Source organism: Mustelus asterias, chromosome 6, assembly GCF_964213995.1.
Source record: "Mustelus asterias chromosome 6, sMusAst1.hap1.1, whole genome shotgun sequence".
In the NCBI taxonomy this organism is placed as follows: domain Eukaryota; kingdom Metazoa; phylum Chordata; class Chondrichthyes; order Carcharhiniformes; family Triakidae; genus Mustelus; species Mustelus asterias.
The window spans coordinates 44,225,514-44,241,008 of record NC_135806.1 but is presented as its reverse complement, the minus strand read 5'-3'; the positions used below and the strand labels follow the sequence as shown (position 1 = coordinate 44,241,008).

Below are 15,495 nucleotides of genomic sequence, written 5' to 3'. Positions count from 1 at the left end.
TGGGGGTAGGACCTGGGTGGGATTGTGGTCGGTGCAGACTCGATGGGCCGAATGGCCTCTTTCTGCACGGTAGGGTTTCTATGATTCTATGAATCACTACTTCCAGCGCAGTGAGCTACCAACCCAATTTGGAAAGTGATTTTGAATTTTCATGAAAATCTAATGAAGTATTTTCAAATTATTAATGATAACGTAGTCAATGGTACAGAGCCCTGGAAAATAACAGCACAGCATTTCCAAATTCAAAGATGCAGGCTTTCCCTAACAGCAAGGTCTAAAAGTGCACAGCAGAGGCATAACAAAAACAGAGCAGTGTTCTCATAATTACATCATTTATATCAAAGTGCAACTAACAAAAAATCTTCATGAAGTTCTTACCATGCTAGCTCATCAAAATTAATGTGACTTGTATCAGGCAACCATTTGGATATGTCAAACTCTTCCGTAATTCCATTATGTTGCAGTAATGCAATGCTGTTATCGGAGGAATCATACTTTCTTGACAACTTGATGTTATTTTGTGGCAACACCTTGAAAATAGCTTCAGTTTGTTGTAGAACTTCAGACATATGTTCATTTGCCACATGCTTGTGAATGTCCTCCTGCTGTTCAAACTGCTGTCCACAGCATTCCCAATGTACATTCCACCCACCCAATTCTTGCGGTGAGGTATTGCTGACTTTAGATACTTGTCTTGATTTGATAAAAAGAGCAAATGCCTGTAAAATTAGGATACACGTATATGAAAGTCTATTATGGAAATAAAAACCACATGATTACATTTGATGAATTACCTTGTGTTACTTACTAGAAAACGCACATGCAATTCTTCCTGGATCAGTACAGATAGTGGATCGTTCAGTCCATAATGCTGGTCACAATAAAATCTGTACTCCTTTCCAATTCTAAATTAATCTTTGGAACATATAATAAAATGCCAATCAGAGCTTTTGAAATCATGTGCTACCAGTTTTATGTTCAGGATCAAGCATGCAGATTGGATTATTCCTTGATCTGTCAGATTTTTATTTTTTGCATAGCATCACGACTATCAGGCTTTAGGCAGAATGCCACATCACAGGAAGCTCTCCAGAAATGGATTAGAGCAATTCCACCTATGCTAAAGAACAGACACAAACCAACATTTTGACTGTAATGTTGCAAGTAAAATGGCTTTATGTGCACCATAGGTTATAAAACACCAGTATAAAGCTTTTAAGATAATATTTGTCACTGAAAATTGTATGATAGATTTTTTTAATATCAGGTGGTAGTACAGGTTATAGCCAACTTCACCAAGGATACATGTCTCATTAACCTAATTTCCAATCATATCATTTTTTAAAAACACAGACCAGTCATATGGGGCTGTACATATGCCAGGTATGTGACTAATGCACACACTAAAGATAATAGTTTATGGTTAACTACACATTGGGAAAAAGGTTGCGAGATGAGAAAGATCAAGATCCAACTAGGTCAACCTTCTACCATCCTGGTCCTCATATGAAAGTGAACAGAGTACTCAGTCGAGCACATGCCTCTGTCATGCTGTGTTAACCCAATGCTATTACAATTATGTAACTCTTCCTTAAGGCTTTTCACTGTCTGGTGTAGAGCAAAGAAATATTTTTAATAAAACAAAACAACTTACAATACCCTAAAAAAATGTCAATTTGTCCCATTGCCAAACGTTGATGGATTGTTTAAAAAATTCCAAAATCTGAATCTTAGTCAAAAGCAAGTTCTTTCTCGGGCCATGTCCTACCTGTTTACTAAATTTCTTTGCAACCCATCCATTAATTTGAGATACATTGTTTATAGCTAAACATGGACAAAACATTACCACTGCCCATCTTCAGTTGTGAAGATAATGATATTGGAGCTGTTACCCTATTATAACAATCTATCAATCTTTTATCAGTCTACAGCAGATTGAGACATGACAGGAGAAAACTCCCAGTTGTGGAGAGCTTTGAAAATCATCAATCCAAAAATCATCTGTTTCTCTCAACTATGCTACACTTGTCACATGCCATATCTCAAATTATTCATGTAGCTTTAAAATATTATATACATACACAAAGGAACATGTAGTCCATGACAACAAGTAGTCTAGGGAGCAGCAATGTGTCAATTCTTTACCAACAGCATTTGTTGCAGACATTTTGATTGGCACAGAATGAAATGGCATGAGCCACAGACCAGGAAAATTAGTGGAAAGCTGCAGCCCTGATAGAGCAAGCTGCACAGTCCAGTATGGGGCGGCACAGCGGTTAGCACTGCTGCCTCACAGCGCCAGGGACCAGGGTTCGATTACCAGCATTCACTGTTTGTGCAAAGTCTGCACGTTCTCTCCGAATTTGCGTGAGTATAATAGGTGCTCCAGTTTCCTCCTACAAGTCTCGTTAGGTGCATTGGCCATGCTAAATTCTCCCTCAGTGTACCTGAGAGTGTACCTGAATAGGCACCGGTGTGGGGCAACTAGGGGATTTTCACAGTAACTTCATGGCTGTGTTAATCTAAGTCTACTTGTGACACTAATAAATAAAAACTAAAAATAAACTGAACAGTATTCACTGGTTTTGTCTTTAGTGAAAATACAGATTCTACAGCCCATTTAACCTCTAACTTCCTTGCCCCCCCCACCCCTCTAATTTCTCCATTGTAACATCTCACCCATGACTCAGCCACCAGATTTAGTTTTTTTTTGTTTGCATGATGTAGCTCAAATTTATTTTCTATTTCTGGCTACTAATTGTTGGAGCGAGCTGCAGCTACCAACCCTGTTAGCAGATAGTTGGAACAACCACTAGATAGAAGTTAGCTGCACAGTATCAGCAACTCCCCTGATGAATAAGGAGTCATGGACCGCAATGGCATGATGTTTAGGATGGAGTGAAGTAGCGGGTAGTACCTCTACATCATTCAAAACCCCTATAAAACTACTTTGCAGCACCTTGGGACATGAGAAGTAAATGCAGCCATTCAATAATTGTTACCACAACAAAGTTGTTCAGCAGTGGATTAGCTGATCACTCTGAAGGAAGACGAAAACATAGCAGGGCCTTGTCCTCAATTATACAGGTTCGCCTGATCCTTATAAACAAGCAATGTCCCCCACAATTATGTGAGCCAGCTGTGCAACTCCAAAAGACACCACGCACAGGCCCTTTCTGCAGATGGCAAAATTAGCTCACGCCCTTTGGCGATCATCTAGTGGCAATAGGGGCAAGATCATGATATCTAGGAGTTTCTGGTCACAACCTGACATGAAGGTAACAGTTATAAATTAACCATCCCGCTCTTAATCATGTTGCTCAAGGGTAATTCAGTGTTACTTCTTCAGGAAAAGCTCTGCTCGCTCCATTAGGGGAAAGAGACAGAAAATGTACACTAAAAATACCCTGCCTCACTCCAAACCTGGCTGGAAAACCACACCTAGCAAAATCAGCCTTCAGCAGTCAAAACCCTCAAAAACAATCAAGATAGAGCCCCGATGACTAGACATTAACTAGTAGCCCTTATCAAGTCTTAGAGTAGGCAAGGGACAAATCAAAGAACATGGAGGTGGCTATAATCTATTCGACAAATGGAATTGCGAGAAGCAGAATTCATGGAGTCGGCCTTGTCCCAAAAAAACTGCCTCATGAAGAGATGCCATGAACTCCCTGTTGGGATCAATAAGGACTTGAGACTCTACCTTAATCTCAAAGGCAATCAGCTACCCTCATTATTGCTATTGCACCTATCTCGGATTCCAAGGTTGGTGAAATTAACTTTTTATTCCAACCTAAACGCATTTCTGGCAGCTCTATCACAGTCAAAGATTATATTTTGCAATGATTTTAATGCCAGGATGGAGGACAACCATGTATTTTGGCCAAACACCATGGTAAAGCATGGAGTTGGAAAAGACCAATTTGAATTATACCTCTTTACCCTGTGCACTGAAAACAATCTGGTGGTCAACCTTTTACACCCAAAAAATATTCAAGGCATCCTGGCTCATGAGCTGATAGCCACAAGAGATTTCCAGTCTGCGTAGTGCTACAGAAATATTCAAACTCATCAACTGTAAATGTACGGAACTCCAAAGCTGGAAACAAGATCCAAAGTCATAGAAAATAATCTATGGCTGCCTGGTCGGTGAGCTAAATTTGAAGAACAAGTATTGGAAAGAGAAATTTGAGGAAATTCAACTCCTTGCTGACATACATGATATGCGCACCTTTTTCAGGGCAACCAAAGTAATTTATAGACCCGCAACAAACAAACCAATGCCAATAAGGCTCAAAGATGGCAAGACTCTTCTCAAAGACAAGGATGGTATCAATACCAGCTGGGAAGAGCACTTTGTAGAACTACTCAACCAGAACTCCAGTGGGTCATGCACCTGCTGGAGAAACTCCCATAGTAGCTAATCAGAAGTGAACTAGACAACGATAAAAAGGCTCAAAGCGGTAAGTGCTGGCAACCAGGTGAAAAATAAAGCTTCTGGTTTCAGCTGCTGACAAAGTCCTAGCAAGGTTACTACTTAATTGTCTCTCACCAATTGCAGAGGCAGTGTTTCCAGAGTTCTAGTGTGGCTTCTGACCCACCAGAGTCACAATGGGCATGATCTGCACAGCAAATCATTTTCTGGAAAAGTGCTGCGAGCAGAATATCCTTTTGTACATGGCTTCTTCAATGTCACAAAAGACTTCAACTCAGTGAATTGAGTTGCCCATTGGAAAGTCCTACAGAAATATGGATGCCCAGCTAAATTCAAAAACACAATCTGTTTCCTTTGCGACAATACGCAAATAACAGTACTCTGCAATGGTTCCATAGAGACCCCTCTTCCCTTCCAAAACAGGTGTTAAACAGGCATGCGTTACTGCACCAACACCATTCCCAATCTCATTTGCAGCAATGCTGCAACTTATTACTAATGTAAGCCTTACTTTTGACTAATAAATAAACTTTACTTTAACAAGCTTCCCCTAGATCTGATAACCTATCACACTGATGATAAACCTCAATCTGCTGAAGGCCACAACCACTTCTGTAATAGAACTGCGGCATGTTGATGATGCACAGTTTAGTGCTTACTCTTGTCTGTTTGAACAGATTGAAGTACTAACTGAAGCCTACAAGAGAATGGGACTTATGCTGATGACTAGGAAGACTAAAGTCCTCGACCAACTCACACCAAGACCAATGCCTTCACAACTGAGATTCATGTGGAGTGTTGGAGAATATATCTTGGAAACCATCCAAAAAACTAACATTGGATTTGGTGATGTACCTCTTCATCAGTGTGACAGCTTAGACTATAGCAAATTACCTACTCAGGTTTTTGAGAATTGTGATATCATACCTGGCATTAAATTTCATGCAGTAGTTTTCCATGTGCTTCTCGATAGTACTAAAGCTCGGACAACTTATAGACACAATATCAAGGCTCTAGATCATCATTACCAAAGTTATCTTAGAAGGATCTTGCGAAGCAAGTCAGAGGACAAAAGAACAAACACAAGTGTGCTTCAAGACACAGACATGCCAAGTATAGAGGCCATCATAATCTCACATCAACTGAGATGGACAGGACATATCTTCAGAATGTATGACTTGAGCCTGCTCAAACAGGTACTCTACTCAGAGCTATGCCAGGGAGCCTGTTCACATGGGGGCCAAAGGAAACATTTCAAAGGCTCTAGGAAAGTCCACTTTATTCAGTGGCATAGTGGTTAGCACTGCTGCCTCACAACGCCAGGGACTCGGGTTCAATTATAGCCTTGGGTGACTTTCTGTGTGGAGTTTGAACATTCTCCCCATGTCTGCGTGGGTCGCCCCCGGGTGCTCCAGTTTCCTCCCACAGTCCAAAGATGTGTGGGTTAGGTTGATTGGCCATGCTAAATTGCCCTAGTGTCAGGGGGATTAGCAGGGTAAACACGTGGGGTTATGAGGATAAGGCCTGGGTGGAATTGTTGTTAGTACAGGCTCAATGGGCCAAATAGCTTCATACATTGTAGGGATTCTGTTGAAATCAACACATGGGTTGCAGATATACAATCATGATCAAAATGGTGAATCAACAACATTTGTGTTGAGATCTTCCAAACAAAGGCAGTACTAACAGAAAATATTGAGAGATGGCAAGGGAGGGCAGCTGCTCGAGCAAACAATCCATCACCATCTCTACCTGCCAACAATGTCCTCAGTGCAAGGCAAAGACAGGGTTCATACACCATCTACAAATCCATAACCAACACTTGCCATCTCACTTAAACCCAGCCACCTGCATGGAAGGATCATCCTCCACATCAGGGATTGTCTATCAGACGTTGACGATTATATTCCTGCAGGTAGTACAGGAGTCTCCTGAGTCCATTCCCCTTTCAAACAAGGTATACCATTTTGGATGCTGTTGAGGGGGATAGCCTGTCAGGGGGAGATACCAGCAGCAGCCAGGCCTGTGACACCACAGCTGGTTCTGCTGTGGGACAGGGTCGGGCAAAGAGCAAGCGAGCAGTAGTAATAGGGGACTCGCTAGTTAGAGGCACAGACAGGCGTTTCTGTGGCCGCAATCGAGACTCCAGGATGGTGTGTTGCCTCCCTGGTGCCAGGGTCAAGGACGTCTCTGAGCGATTGCAGGACATTCTTAAGGGGGAGGGTGAGCAGCCAGAAATCGTTGTACATATTGGTACCAATGACATAGGTAGGAAAAGGAATGAGGTCCTGAAATGTGAATATAGAGAGTTAGGCAGAAGGCTAATGTGCAGGACCTCGAAAGTAGTAATTTCAGGACTACTACCGGTGCCACGTGCTAATGAGTGTAGGAATAGGAAGATTAGGCAGATGAATGCCTGGCTTGAGAGCTGGTGCAGGGGGCAGGGATTTAGATTTTTGGATCATTGGGATCTTTTCTGGGGAAGGACTGATCTGTTCAAGACGGATGGATTACATTTGAACTGGAGGGGGACTAACATCCTGGCGGGGAGATTTGCTAGAGCCACTCGGGAGGGTTTAAACTAGTTTGGCAGGGGGGTGGGATCCAAAGCAGTAGGGAGACCGAAGAGAAGTGTGAGGACAGTTAAAGAGAACACATTAATTAGTAAAGACAATGTCAATAATCCTAGTACCAGACAGATCAGGCATAAGCAAGACAGAGAGCAAGGGAAGTCCAGATTAAACTGCATTTATTTCAATGCAAGAGGCCTGACGGGCAAGGCCGATGAACTCAGGGCATTGATGGGTACGTGGGACTGGGATATTATAGCAATTACTGAAACATGGTTAAGGGAGGGACAGGACTGGCAGCTTAATGTTCCAGGGTACAGATGCTATAGGAAAGATAGAACAGGAGGTAAGAGAGGAGGGGGGAGGGGTTTCCTTTTGATTAGGGAAAGCATCACGGCTGTACTGAGAGGGGATATATTCGAGGGTTCGGCCACTGAGTCTATATGGGTAGAACTGAGAAATAAGAAGGGGGAAATTACTTTGATAGGGTTGTACTATAGGCCCCCAAATAGTCAGCGGGAAATTGAGGAGCAAATATGTAAGGAGATTACAGATAGCTCCAAGAAAAATAGGGTGGTAATAGTCAGAGATTTTAATTTTCCCAACATTGACTGGGACAGCCATAGTATTAGAGGGTTGGATGGAGAGAAATTTGTTGAGTGTATTCAGGAGGAATTTCTCATTCAGTATGTGGAGGGCCCGACTAGAGAGGGGGCAAAACTTGACCTCCTCTTGGGAAATAAGGACGGGGAGGTGACAGAGGTGTTAGTGAGGGATCACTTTGGGACCAGTGACCATAATTCTATTAGTTTTAAGATAGCTATGGAGAATGATAGGTCTGTCCCAAAAGTTAAAATTCTAAATTGGGGCAAGGCCAATTTTGATGGTATCAGGCAGGAACTTTCAAAAGTTAATTGGGGGAGTCTGTGGGAAGGCAAACGGACATCTGGTAAGTGGCATGCTTTCAAAAAAGTGTGTTAACCAGGGTTCAGGGTAAACACATTCCTCTTAGAGTGAAGGGCAAGGCTGGCAGAAGTCGGGAACCCTGGATGACTCGGGATATTGAGGCCCTGGTCAAGAAGAAAGAGGCACATGACACGCATAGGCAGCTGGGATCAAGTGAATCTCTTGAAGAGTATAGGGGATGTAGGAGTAGAGTTAAGAGAGAAATCAGGAGGGCAAAAAGAGGACACAAAATTGTTTTGGCAGATAAGGCAAAGGAGAATCCAAAGAGCTTCTACAAATACATAAAGGGCAAAAGAGTAACAAGGGAGAGAGTCGGGCCTCTTAAGGATCAACAAGGTCATCTATGTGTGGATCCACAAGAGATGGGTGAGATTTAAATGAATATTTCTCATCAGTATTTACTGTTGAGAAAAGCATGGATGTTAGGGAACTTGGGGAAATAAATAGTGATGTCTTGAGGAGTGTACATATTACAGAGAAGGAGGTGCTGGAAGTCTTAAAGTGCATCAAGGTAGATAAATCCCTCGAACCTGATGCAAGTATATCCCAGGACATTGTGGGAGGCTAGGGAGGAAATTGCGGGTCCCCTAGCCGAGATATTTGAATCATCGATAGTCACGGGTGAGGTGCCTGAAGATTGGAGAGTGGCAAATGTTGTGCCTTTGTTTAAAAAGGGCTGCAGGGAAAAGCCTGGGAACTACAGGCCAGTGAGCCTCACATCTGTGGTGGGTAAATTGTTGGAAGGTATTTTGAAAGACAGGATCGACAGGCATTTAGAGATGCAAGGACTGATTAGGGACAGTCAGCATGGCTTTGTGAGTGGAAAATCATGTCTCACAAATTTGATTTGAGTTTTTTGAAGGGGTAACCAAGAAGGTAGATGAGGGCAGTGCAGTTGATGTTGTCTACATAGACTTTAGCAAGGCCTTTGACAAGGTACCGCATGGTAGGCTGTTGCATAAAGTTAAATTTCATGGGATCCAGGGTGAGGTATCTAAATGGATACAAAATTGGCTTCTTGACAGAAGCCAGAGGGTGGTTGTAGAGAGTTGTTTTTCAAACTGGAGGCCTGTGACCAGCGGTGTGCCTCAGGGATCAGTGCTGGGCCCACTGTTATTTGTCATTTACATTAATGATTTGGATGAGAATATAGGAGGCATGGTTAGTAAGTTTGCAGATGACACCAAGATTGGTGGCATAGTGGACAGTGAAGAAAGTTATCTCCAATTGCAACGGGATCTTGATCAATTGGACCAGTGGGCTGACGAATGGCAGATGGAGTTTAATTTAGACAAATGCGAGGTGATGCATTTTGGTAGATTAAACCAGGGCAGGACTTACTGTTAATGATAGGGCGTTGGGGGGGGGGGGGGGGGGGGAGTTACAGAACAAAGAGATCTAGGGGTACATGTTCATAGCTCCTTGAAAGTGGAGTCACAGGTAGACAGAGTGGTGAAGAAGGCATTCGGCAAGCTTGATTCGGTCAGAACATTGAATACAGGAGTTGGGACGTCTTGTTGAAGTTGTACAAGACATTGGTAAGGCCACACTTGGAATACTGTGTGCAATTCTGGTCACCTTATTATAGAAAGGATATTAAATTAGAAAGAGTGCAGAAAAGATTTACTAGGATGCTACCAGGACTTGATGGATTGAGTTATAAGGAGAGGCTGAATAGACTGGGACTTTTTTCCTCTGGAGTGGAGGAGGCTGAGGGGTGACCTTATAGAGGTCTATAAAATAATGAGGGGCATAGACAAGGTAGATAGTCAATATCTTTTCCCAAAAGTAAGGGAGTCTAAAACTAGAGGGCATAGGTTTAAGGTGAGAGATACAAAAGTATCCAGAGGGGCAATTTTTTCACACAGAGGGTGGTGAGTGTCTGGAACAAGCTGCCAGAGGTAGTAGTAGAGGCGGGTACAATTTTATCTTTTAAAAAGCATTTAGATAGTTACATGGGTACGATGGGTATAGAGGGATATGGGCCAAATGCAGGCAATTGGGATTAGTTTAGGGGTTTTAAAAAAAGGGCGGCATGGACAAGTTGTGCCGAAAGGCCTGTTTCCATGCTGTATTTGAGCCACCAGAGTGCCAGGTGGCAGATTCACAGATACCTGTGAAACAGTCCACATTGTGAGCGAGTTACAGCCAAGGACTTTAGTTTAATCCCATCATTAACTACGCCCTATACAGCACCCAAACCCAGACGCAGATTCAGCACAACCACAAGCGCTGGAAATCTGAAAAAAGCAGAAAAACGTTAGACATGTTCAGCAACGTTTCGGGAATAGACTCTTCGTCGGAACAACATTAAATAATAAACAGGTCCGAGGAGGAGAAACACGTGCCAAGCCCAGGGAGTTAAAATGACCTGTGATTTTCTGAAATGTCGAACAGGAAATAATGAAATAGTCTCCGAAGCGCAGCCGCCTCGGGAATAGCTAGATGTCCCTGTCGCCTCTCTCACCCTTTTCCTGGCCGGCCCCCTGCGCTTGCGGCTCGGCCTGGGATTAGCTCGCGCCGGACGGCCGTTGAGCTCGCGCCATTTCTCAGAGTCCGGCTCGGGCATGCCTGGGTGGAGCGGTGTCTCCATGACAGCGGGGCTCGAGGCCGGGCGGGTGCCGGCCGCCAGCAGGGTCAAGCCAGCCGCCTACCGCCACTCATCGCCGGAAGCACTTAGCGAACACGCGACGACTGCCCCGGAAGTGCTTGTGCGGAGTGTCCGCCATTATCCGGGGGGTGGAGGACGGGGGGGGGGGAAGTTCTTGTGTGTCTCTCAAGAGGGGCAAGATCGGCGGGCGGGTAATTAGCCGGCGGCATAATCCGGCCAGCGCTTCGCTTCTGATTCCCACCGCAGCCAGAAATGTCGAGGAGACGGCACAGCGACGATAATGACGGTAGGCGAAACGGCGGCAATGCACGATGCATGCGCTCCACCGGCAGCCACATTACTCTAGACTGGGAGCCGCTCAGTTGGCCCGTTACCTGAACACAATTCCGTGACAGCCGCCGTTAACTCTGAGTGGCTGCGGCGGCACCGGTGTATTCATTACCTCCCGCCCACTTTGGCGGGAACCGGGAACGAGCTGTTTCAGCCACTGGCGTAAATGTCTTAACTCCCGCTCTGCAAAACCAAATATCGCTTCATTCGGTTCTCCTGCTTTTCCCATAACTCTTAACACGCTGTATGAATCCTGAACTTCCCTTCTTCATTCCCACGACCCGGTATCAATCCCGAACTGATCCCTCGGCCGTGTTCTTTCCCTATAGCCCAGTATCAATACTAGCACAGTGGTTAGTCAGGTTCCCTCTCAGCGCCAGGGACCCTGGTTAAATTCCGGCCTTGGGTGACTGTGTGGAGTTTGCATGTTCTCCCTGTGTCTGCGTGGGTTTCCTCCGGGTGCTCTGGTTTCCTCCCACAGTCCAAAGATGTGCGGGTTAGGTTGACTGGCTGTGCTAAATTGCCCTTCAGTGTCAGGGTGATTAACAGGGGGGAAAAAACGTGGGGTTATGGAGATAGGGCCTGGGTGGGCTTGTAGTTGATACAGGCCCAATGGACCAAATGGCCTCCTTCTGCACTGTAGGGATTCTATGAAATGATCCACTGTCCTGTTTCCTACCTGCTGCCTAGTATCAATCCCAAAGTAATCCCACCGTCCTGCTCCCTTCCTACATCCTGGTATCAGTCTTAAACTGATCCAACTGTCCCGCTCCATCCCTACATCCTAAACTGATCCCTCTCCCGAGGACCCGGTATTGATCCCATTGCCCTGCTCTCTCCCCGGTATTAATCTCATACTGACCCCACTGCCCATCTTCCTTCTTACATCCCAGTATCAATCACAAACTGATCCACTGCCCTGTTCTCTCTCCTGAGCTCTACAACAATCCCAAACTAATCAGATACAGTAGCATGATAGTTATGATTTTGGAGTAGTCATCCTCATAGAATCATAGAACCTTACAGTGCAGAAAGAGGCCATTCGGCCTATTGAGTCTGCACTGACCACCATCCCACCCACGCTCTATCCCCATATCCCCACATATTTTACCCCCTAACCTAACCTACGCATCTCAGGACACCTAAGGGGCAATTTTTAGCATAGCCAATCAACCTAACCCGCACATCCAAAGGCCTGAACAAATGATTTGGAATCATGAGTTCAGATGTCACCATAGAACAGGGGTATTCAAATTCTGCTAAATAAATCTGGACTAAAGTAATAGTGACTATCCAGGCCTGTCATAACACATCTGGTTCATTAATGCCCTTTAGGGAATTAAATCATTGAAGACTTTCAAGGTCAGCAATGGGCTGTGTCTAGGTGCCAATTCTCTTTGGCATATTTTCCTCCACAGCAAGCCCACCATAGAATATGTTTTTGGGGATGTGGCCATCCATTCATCTCACATGGCCCAGTTGCTACTGACATGTGGGCAGACATGCAGGATTCCTGCACGCTGGGGTATTTCTATTTTCAGTGTTCCGCCTTGCAGGAGATGACCAATATTTGTTTGAGACAGTGGAGGTGGAAGCTGTTCAGTGGCTTTTCTTGGCTTGCCTAAGTTGACCATGCCCCTCTACTATAAAGGATGATGCTGAGGACATAAGCCTGATACTCACTGAGATTTTTATTTTCAGTTAGATTGCCGTTAGTACACACTCGACTTCTCAACTTTGACATGACGGCTGTGCCCTTTGCAATCCTGGTGCTGATGTCGGCATCAAGGAACAGGTTGCTGGTAATTTTTGATCCAAGGCATGTGAGGCAGTAAACCACCTCCAGAGTGAGGTTCTCAATGCTGATGGAAGATGCTATTGTATATTTTTGGTGACTCAGGTGAGGTCTCTACCTGTATGTCAGAGGTTGTGTGTCAAAACCAAAGTGTGTAACATCCTAGTTTGTGCGCTGCTGTTTGCTGATGACACCATGCAAAAGTTCATTTGCAGCAGCGTGTAGATCAGTTCGCTCAGGCTTGCAAGGGGTTTGGACTGATGATCGGCATGAAGAAGACCAAAGTTATGGACTAGGAGGTTGTGACTCCACCAGTCATCAACAACCTCACTCTGGAGGTCATCTACAGCTTCCCATACCTTGGATCAAAAAATTATCAGCAACCTGTGTCTTAATGTCATCATCCGCACCTGGCTACATAGAACATAGAACAGTACAGCACAGAACAGGCCCTTCGGCCCATGATGTTGTGCCGAGCTTTATCTGAAACCAAGATCAAGCTATCCCACTCCCTATCATCCTGGTGTGCTCCATGTGCTTATCCAATAACCGCTTAAATGTTCCTAAAGTGTCTGACTCCACTATCACTGCAGGCAGTCCATTCCACACCCCAACCACTCTCTGCGTAAAGAACCTACCTCTGATATCCTTCCTATATCTCCCACCACGAACCCTATAGTTATGCCCCCTTGTAATAGCTCCATCCACCCGAGGAAATAGTCTTTGAACGTTCACTCTATCTATCCCCTTCATCACTTTATAAACCTCGATTAAGTCTCCCCTCAGCCTCCTCCGCTCCAGAGAGAACAGCCCTAGCTCCCTCAACCTTTCCTCATAAGACCTACCCTCCAAACCAGGCAGCATCCTGGTAAATCTCCTCTGCACTCTTTCCAGCGCTTCCACATCCTTCTTATAGTGAGGTGACCAGAACTGCACACAATATTCCAAATGTGGTCTCACCAAGGTCCTGTACAGTTGCAGCATAACCCCACGGCTCTTAAACTCCAACCCCCTGTTAATAAAAGCTAACACACTATAGGCCTTCTTCACAGCTCTATCCACTTGAGTGGCAACCTTTAGAGATCTGTGGATATGGACCCCAAGATCTCTCTGTTCCTCCACAGTCTTCAGAACCCTACCTTTGACCCTGTAATCCACATTTAAATTAGTCCTACCAAAATGAATCACCTCACATTTATCAGTGTTAAACTCCATTTGCCATTTTTCAGCCCAGCTTTGCATCCTATCTATGTCTCTTTGCAGCCTACAACAGCCCTCCACCTCATCCACTACTCCACCAATCTTGGTGTCATCAGCAAATTTACTGATCCACCCTTCAGCCCCCTCCTCTAAGTCATTAATAAAAATCACAAATAGCAGAGGACCAAGCACTGATCCCTGTGGCACTCCGCTAGCAACCTGCCTCCAATCTGAAAATTTTCCATCCACCACCACCCTCTGTCTTCGATCAGACAGCCAGTTACCTATCCAATCGGCCAATTTTCCCTCTATCCCACACCTCACTTTCATCATAAGCCGACCATGGGGGACCTTATCAAACGCCTTACTAAAATCCATGTATATGACATCAACTGCCCTACCTTCATCAACACACTTAGTTACCTCCTCAAAAAATTCAATCAAATTTGTGAGGCACGACTTGCCCTTCACGAATCCGTGCTGACTATCCCGGATTAATCCGCATCTTTCTAAATGGTCGTAAATCCCATCCCTAAGGATCTTTTCCATCAATTTACCAACCACCGAAGTAAGACTAACCGGTCTATAATTACCAGGGTCATTTCTATTCCCTTTCTTAAACAGAGGAACAACATTCGCCACACTCCAGTCCTCTGGCACCATCCCCGTGGACAGCGAGGACCCAAAGATCAAAGCCAAAGGCTCTGCAATCTCATCCCTTGCCTCCCAAAGAATCCTAGGATATATTTCATCAGGCCCAGGGGACTCATCGACCTTCAGTTTATTCAGAACTGCCAGGACATCCTCCCTCCGAACATCTATTTCCTCCAGCCTATTAGCCTGTAACACCTTCACTTCCTCAAAAACATGGCCCCTCTCCTTGGTGAACACTGAAGAAAAGTATTCATTCATCACCTCGCCTATCTCCACTGACTCCATACACAAGTTCCCACTACTGTCCTTGACCAGCCCTAACCTCACCCTGGTCATTCTTTTATTCCTCACATAAGAGTAAAAAGCCTTGGGGTTTTCCTTGATCCGATCCGCCAAGGACTTCACATGTCCCCTCCTAGCTCTCCTCAGCCCCTTTTTCAGCTCATTCCTTGCTAACTTGTAACCCTCAATCGAGCCATCTGAACTTTGTTTCCTCATCGCTACATAAGCTTCCCTCTTCCTTTTCACAAGACATTCCACCTCTTTCGTGAACCATGGTTCCCTCACTCGGCCATTTCCTCCCTGCCTGACAGGGACATACCTATCAAGGACACCGAATATTTGTTCCTTGAAAAAGTTCCACTTTTCATTAGTTCCTTTCCCTGACAGTTTCTGTTCCCAACTTATGCCCCCTAATTCTTGCCTAATCGCATCATAATTACCTCTCCCCCAATTGTAAACCTTGCCCTGCCGTACGGCCCTATCCCTCTCCATTGCAATAACAAAAGACACCGAATTGTGGTCACTATCTCCAAAGTGCTCTCCCACAACCAAATCTAACATTTGGTCCGGTTCATTTCCCAGTACCAAATCCAATGTGGCCTCACCTCTTGTCGGCCTATCCACATATTGTGTCAGGAAACCCTCCTGCACA

At 44.8% G+C, this 15,495-nt stretch overlaps 2 protein-coding genes across 6 annotated transcripts in view; one reads left to right on the top strand and one right to left on the bottom strand.

The window, feature by feature from the left end:
- Positions 1–10,643, bottom strand: part of tstd2 (thiosulfate sulfurtransferase like domain containing 2) — a 66,010-nt gene extending 55,367 nt beyond the window's left edge. For 2 of the 3 annotated variants that reach the window (XM_078214249.1, XM_078214248.1), the window contains exons 1-2: positions 10,439–10,643; positions 379–719 (exon numbers count right to left, since the gene is read on the bottom strand). In XM_078214249.1, coding sequence (XP_078070375.1) covers positions 379–719; positions 10,439–10,564 — 467 coding nt within the window. In that variant the 5' untranslated portion in view covers positions 10,565–10,643. Of the gene's footprint in view, positions 1–378; positions 720–808; positions 916–10,438 lie in introns of all 3 variants that reach the window. The other variant, XM_078214250.1, reaches the window with a different exon arrangement.
- Positions 10,644–10,667: 24 nt separating this feature from the next.
- ncbp1 (nuclear cap binding protein subunit 1) overlaps positions 10,668–15,495 on the top strand; it is a 71,789-nt gene continuing 66,961 nt past the window's right edge. For all 3 annotated transcript variants that reach the window (XR_013498159.1, XR_013498158.1, XM_078214246.1), the window contains exon 1: positions 10,668–10,868. Coding sequence is in view for 1 of the 3 variants with exons in the window: in XM_078214246.1 (XP_078070372.1) it covers positions 10,835–10,868 (34 nt within the window). In the remaining 2 variants the exon portion in view is untranslated. The remainder of the gene's footprint in view (positions 10,869–15,495) is intronic.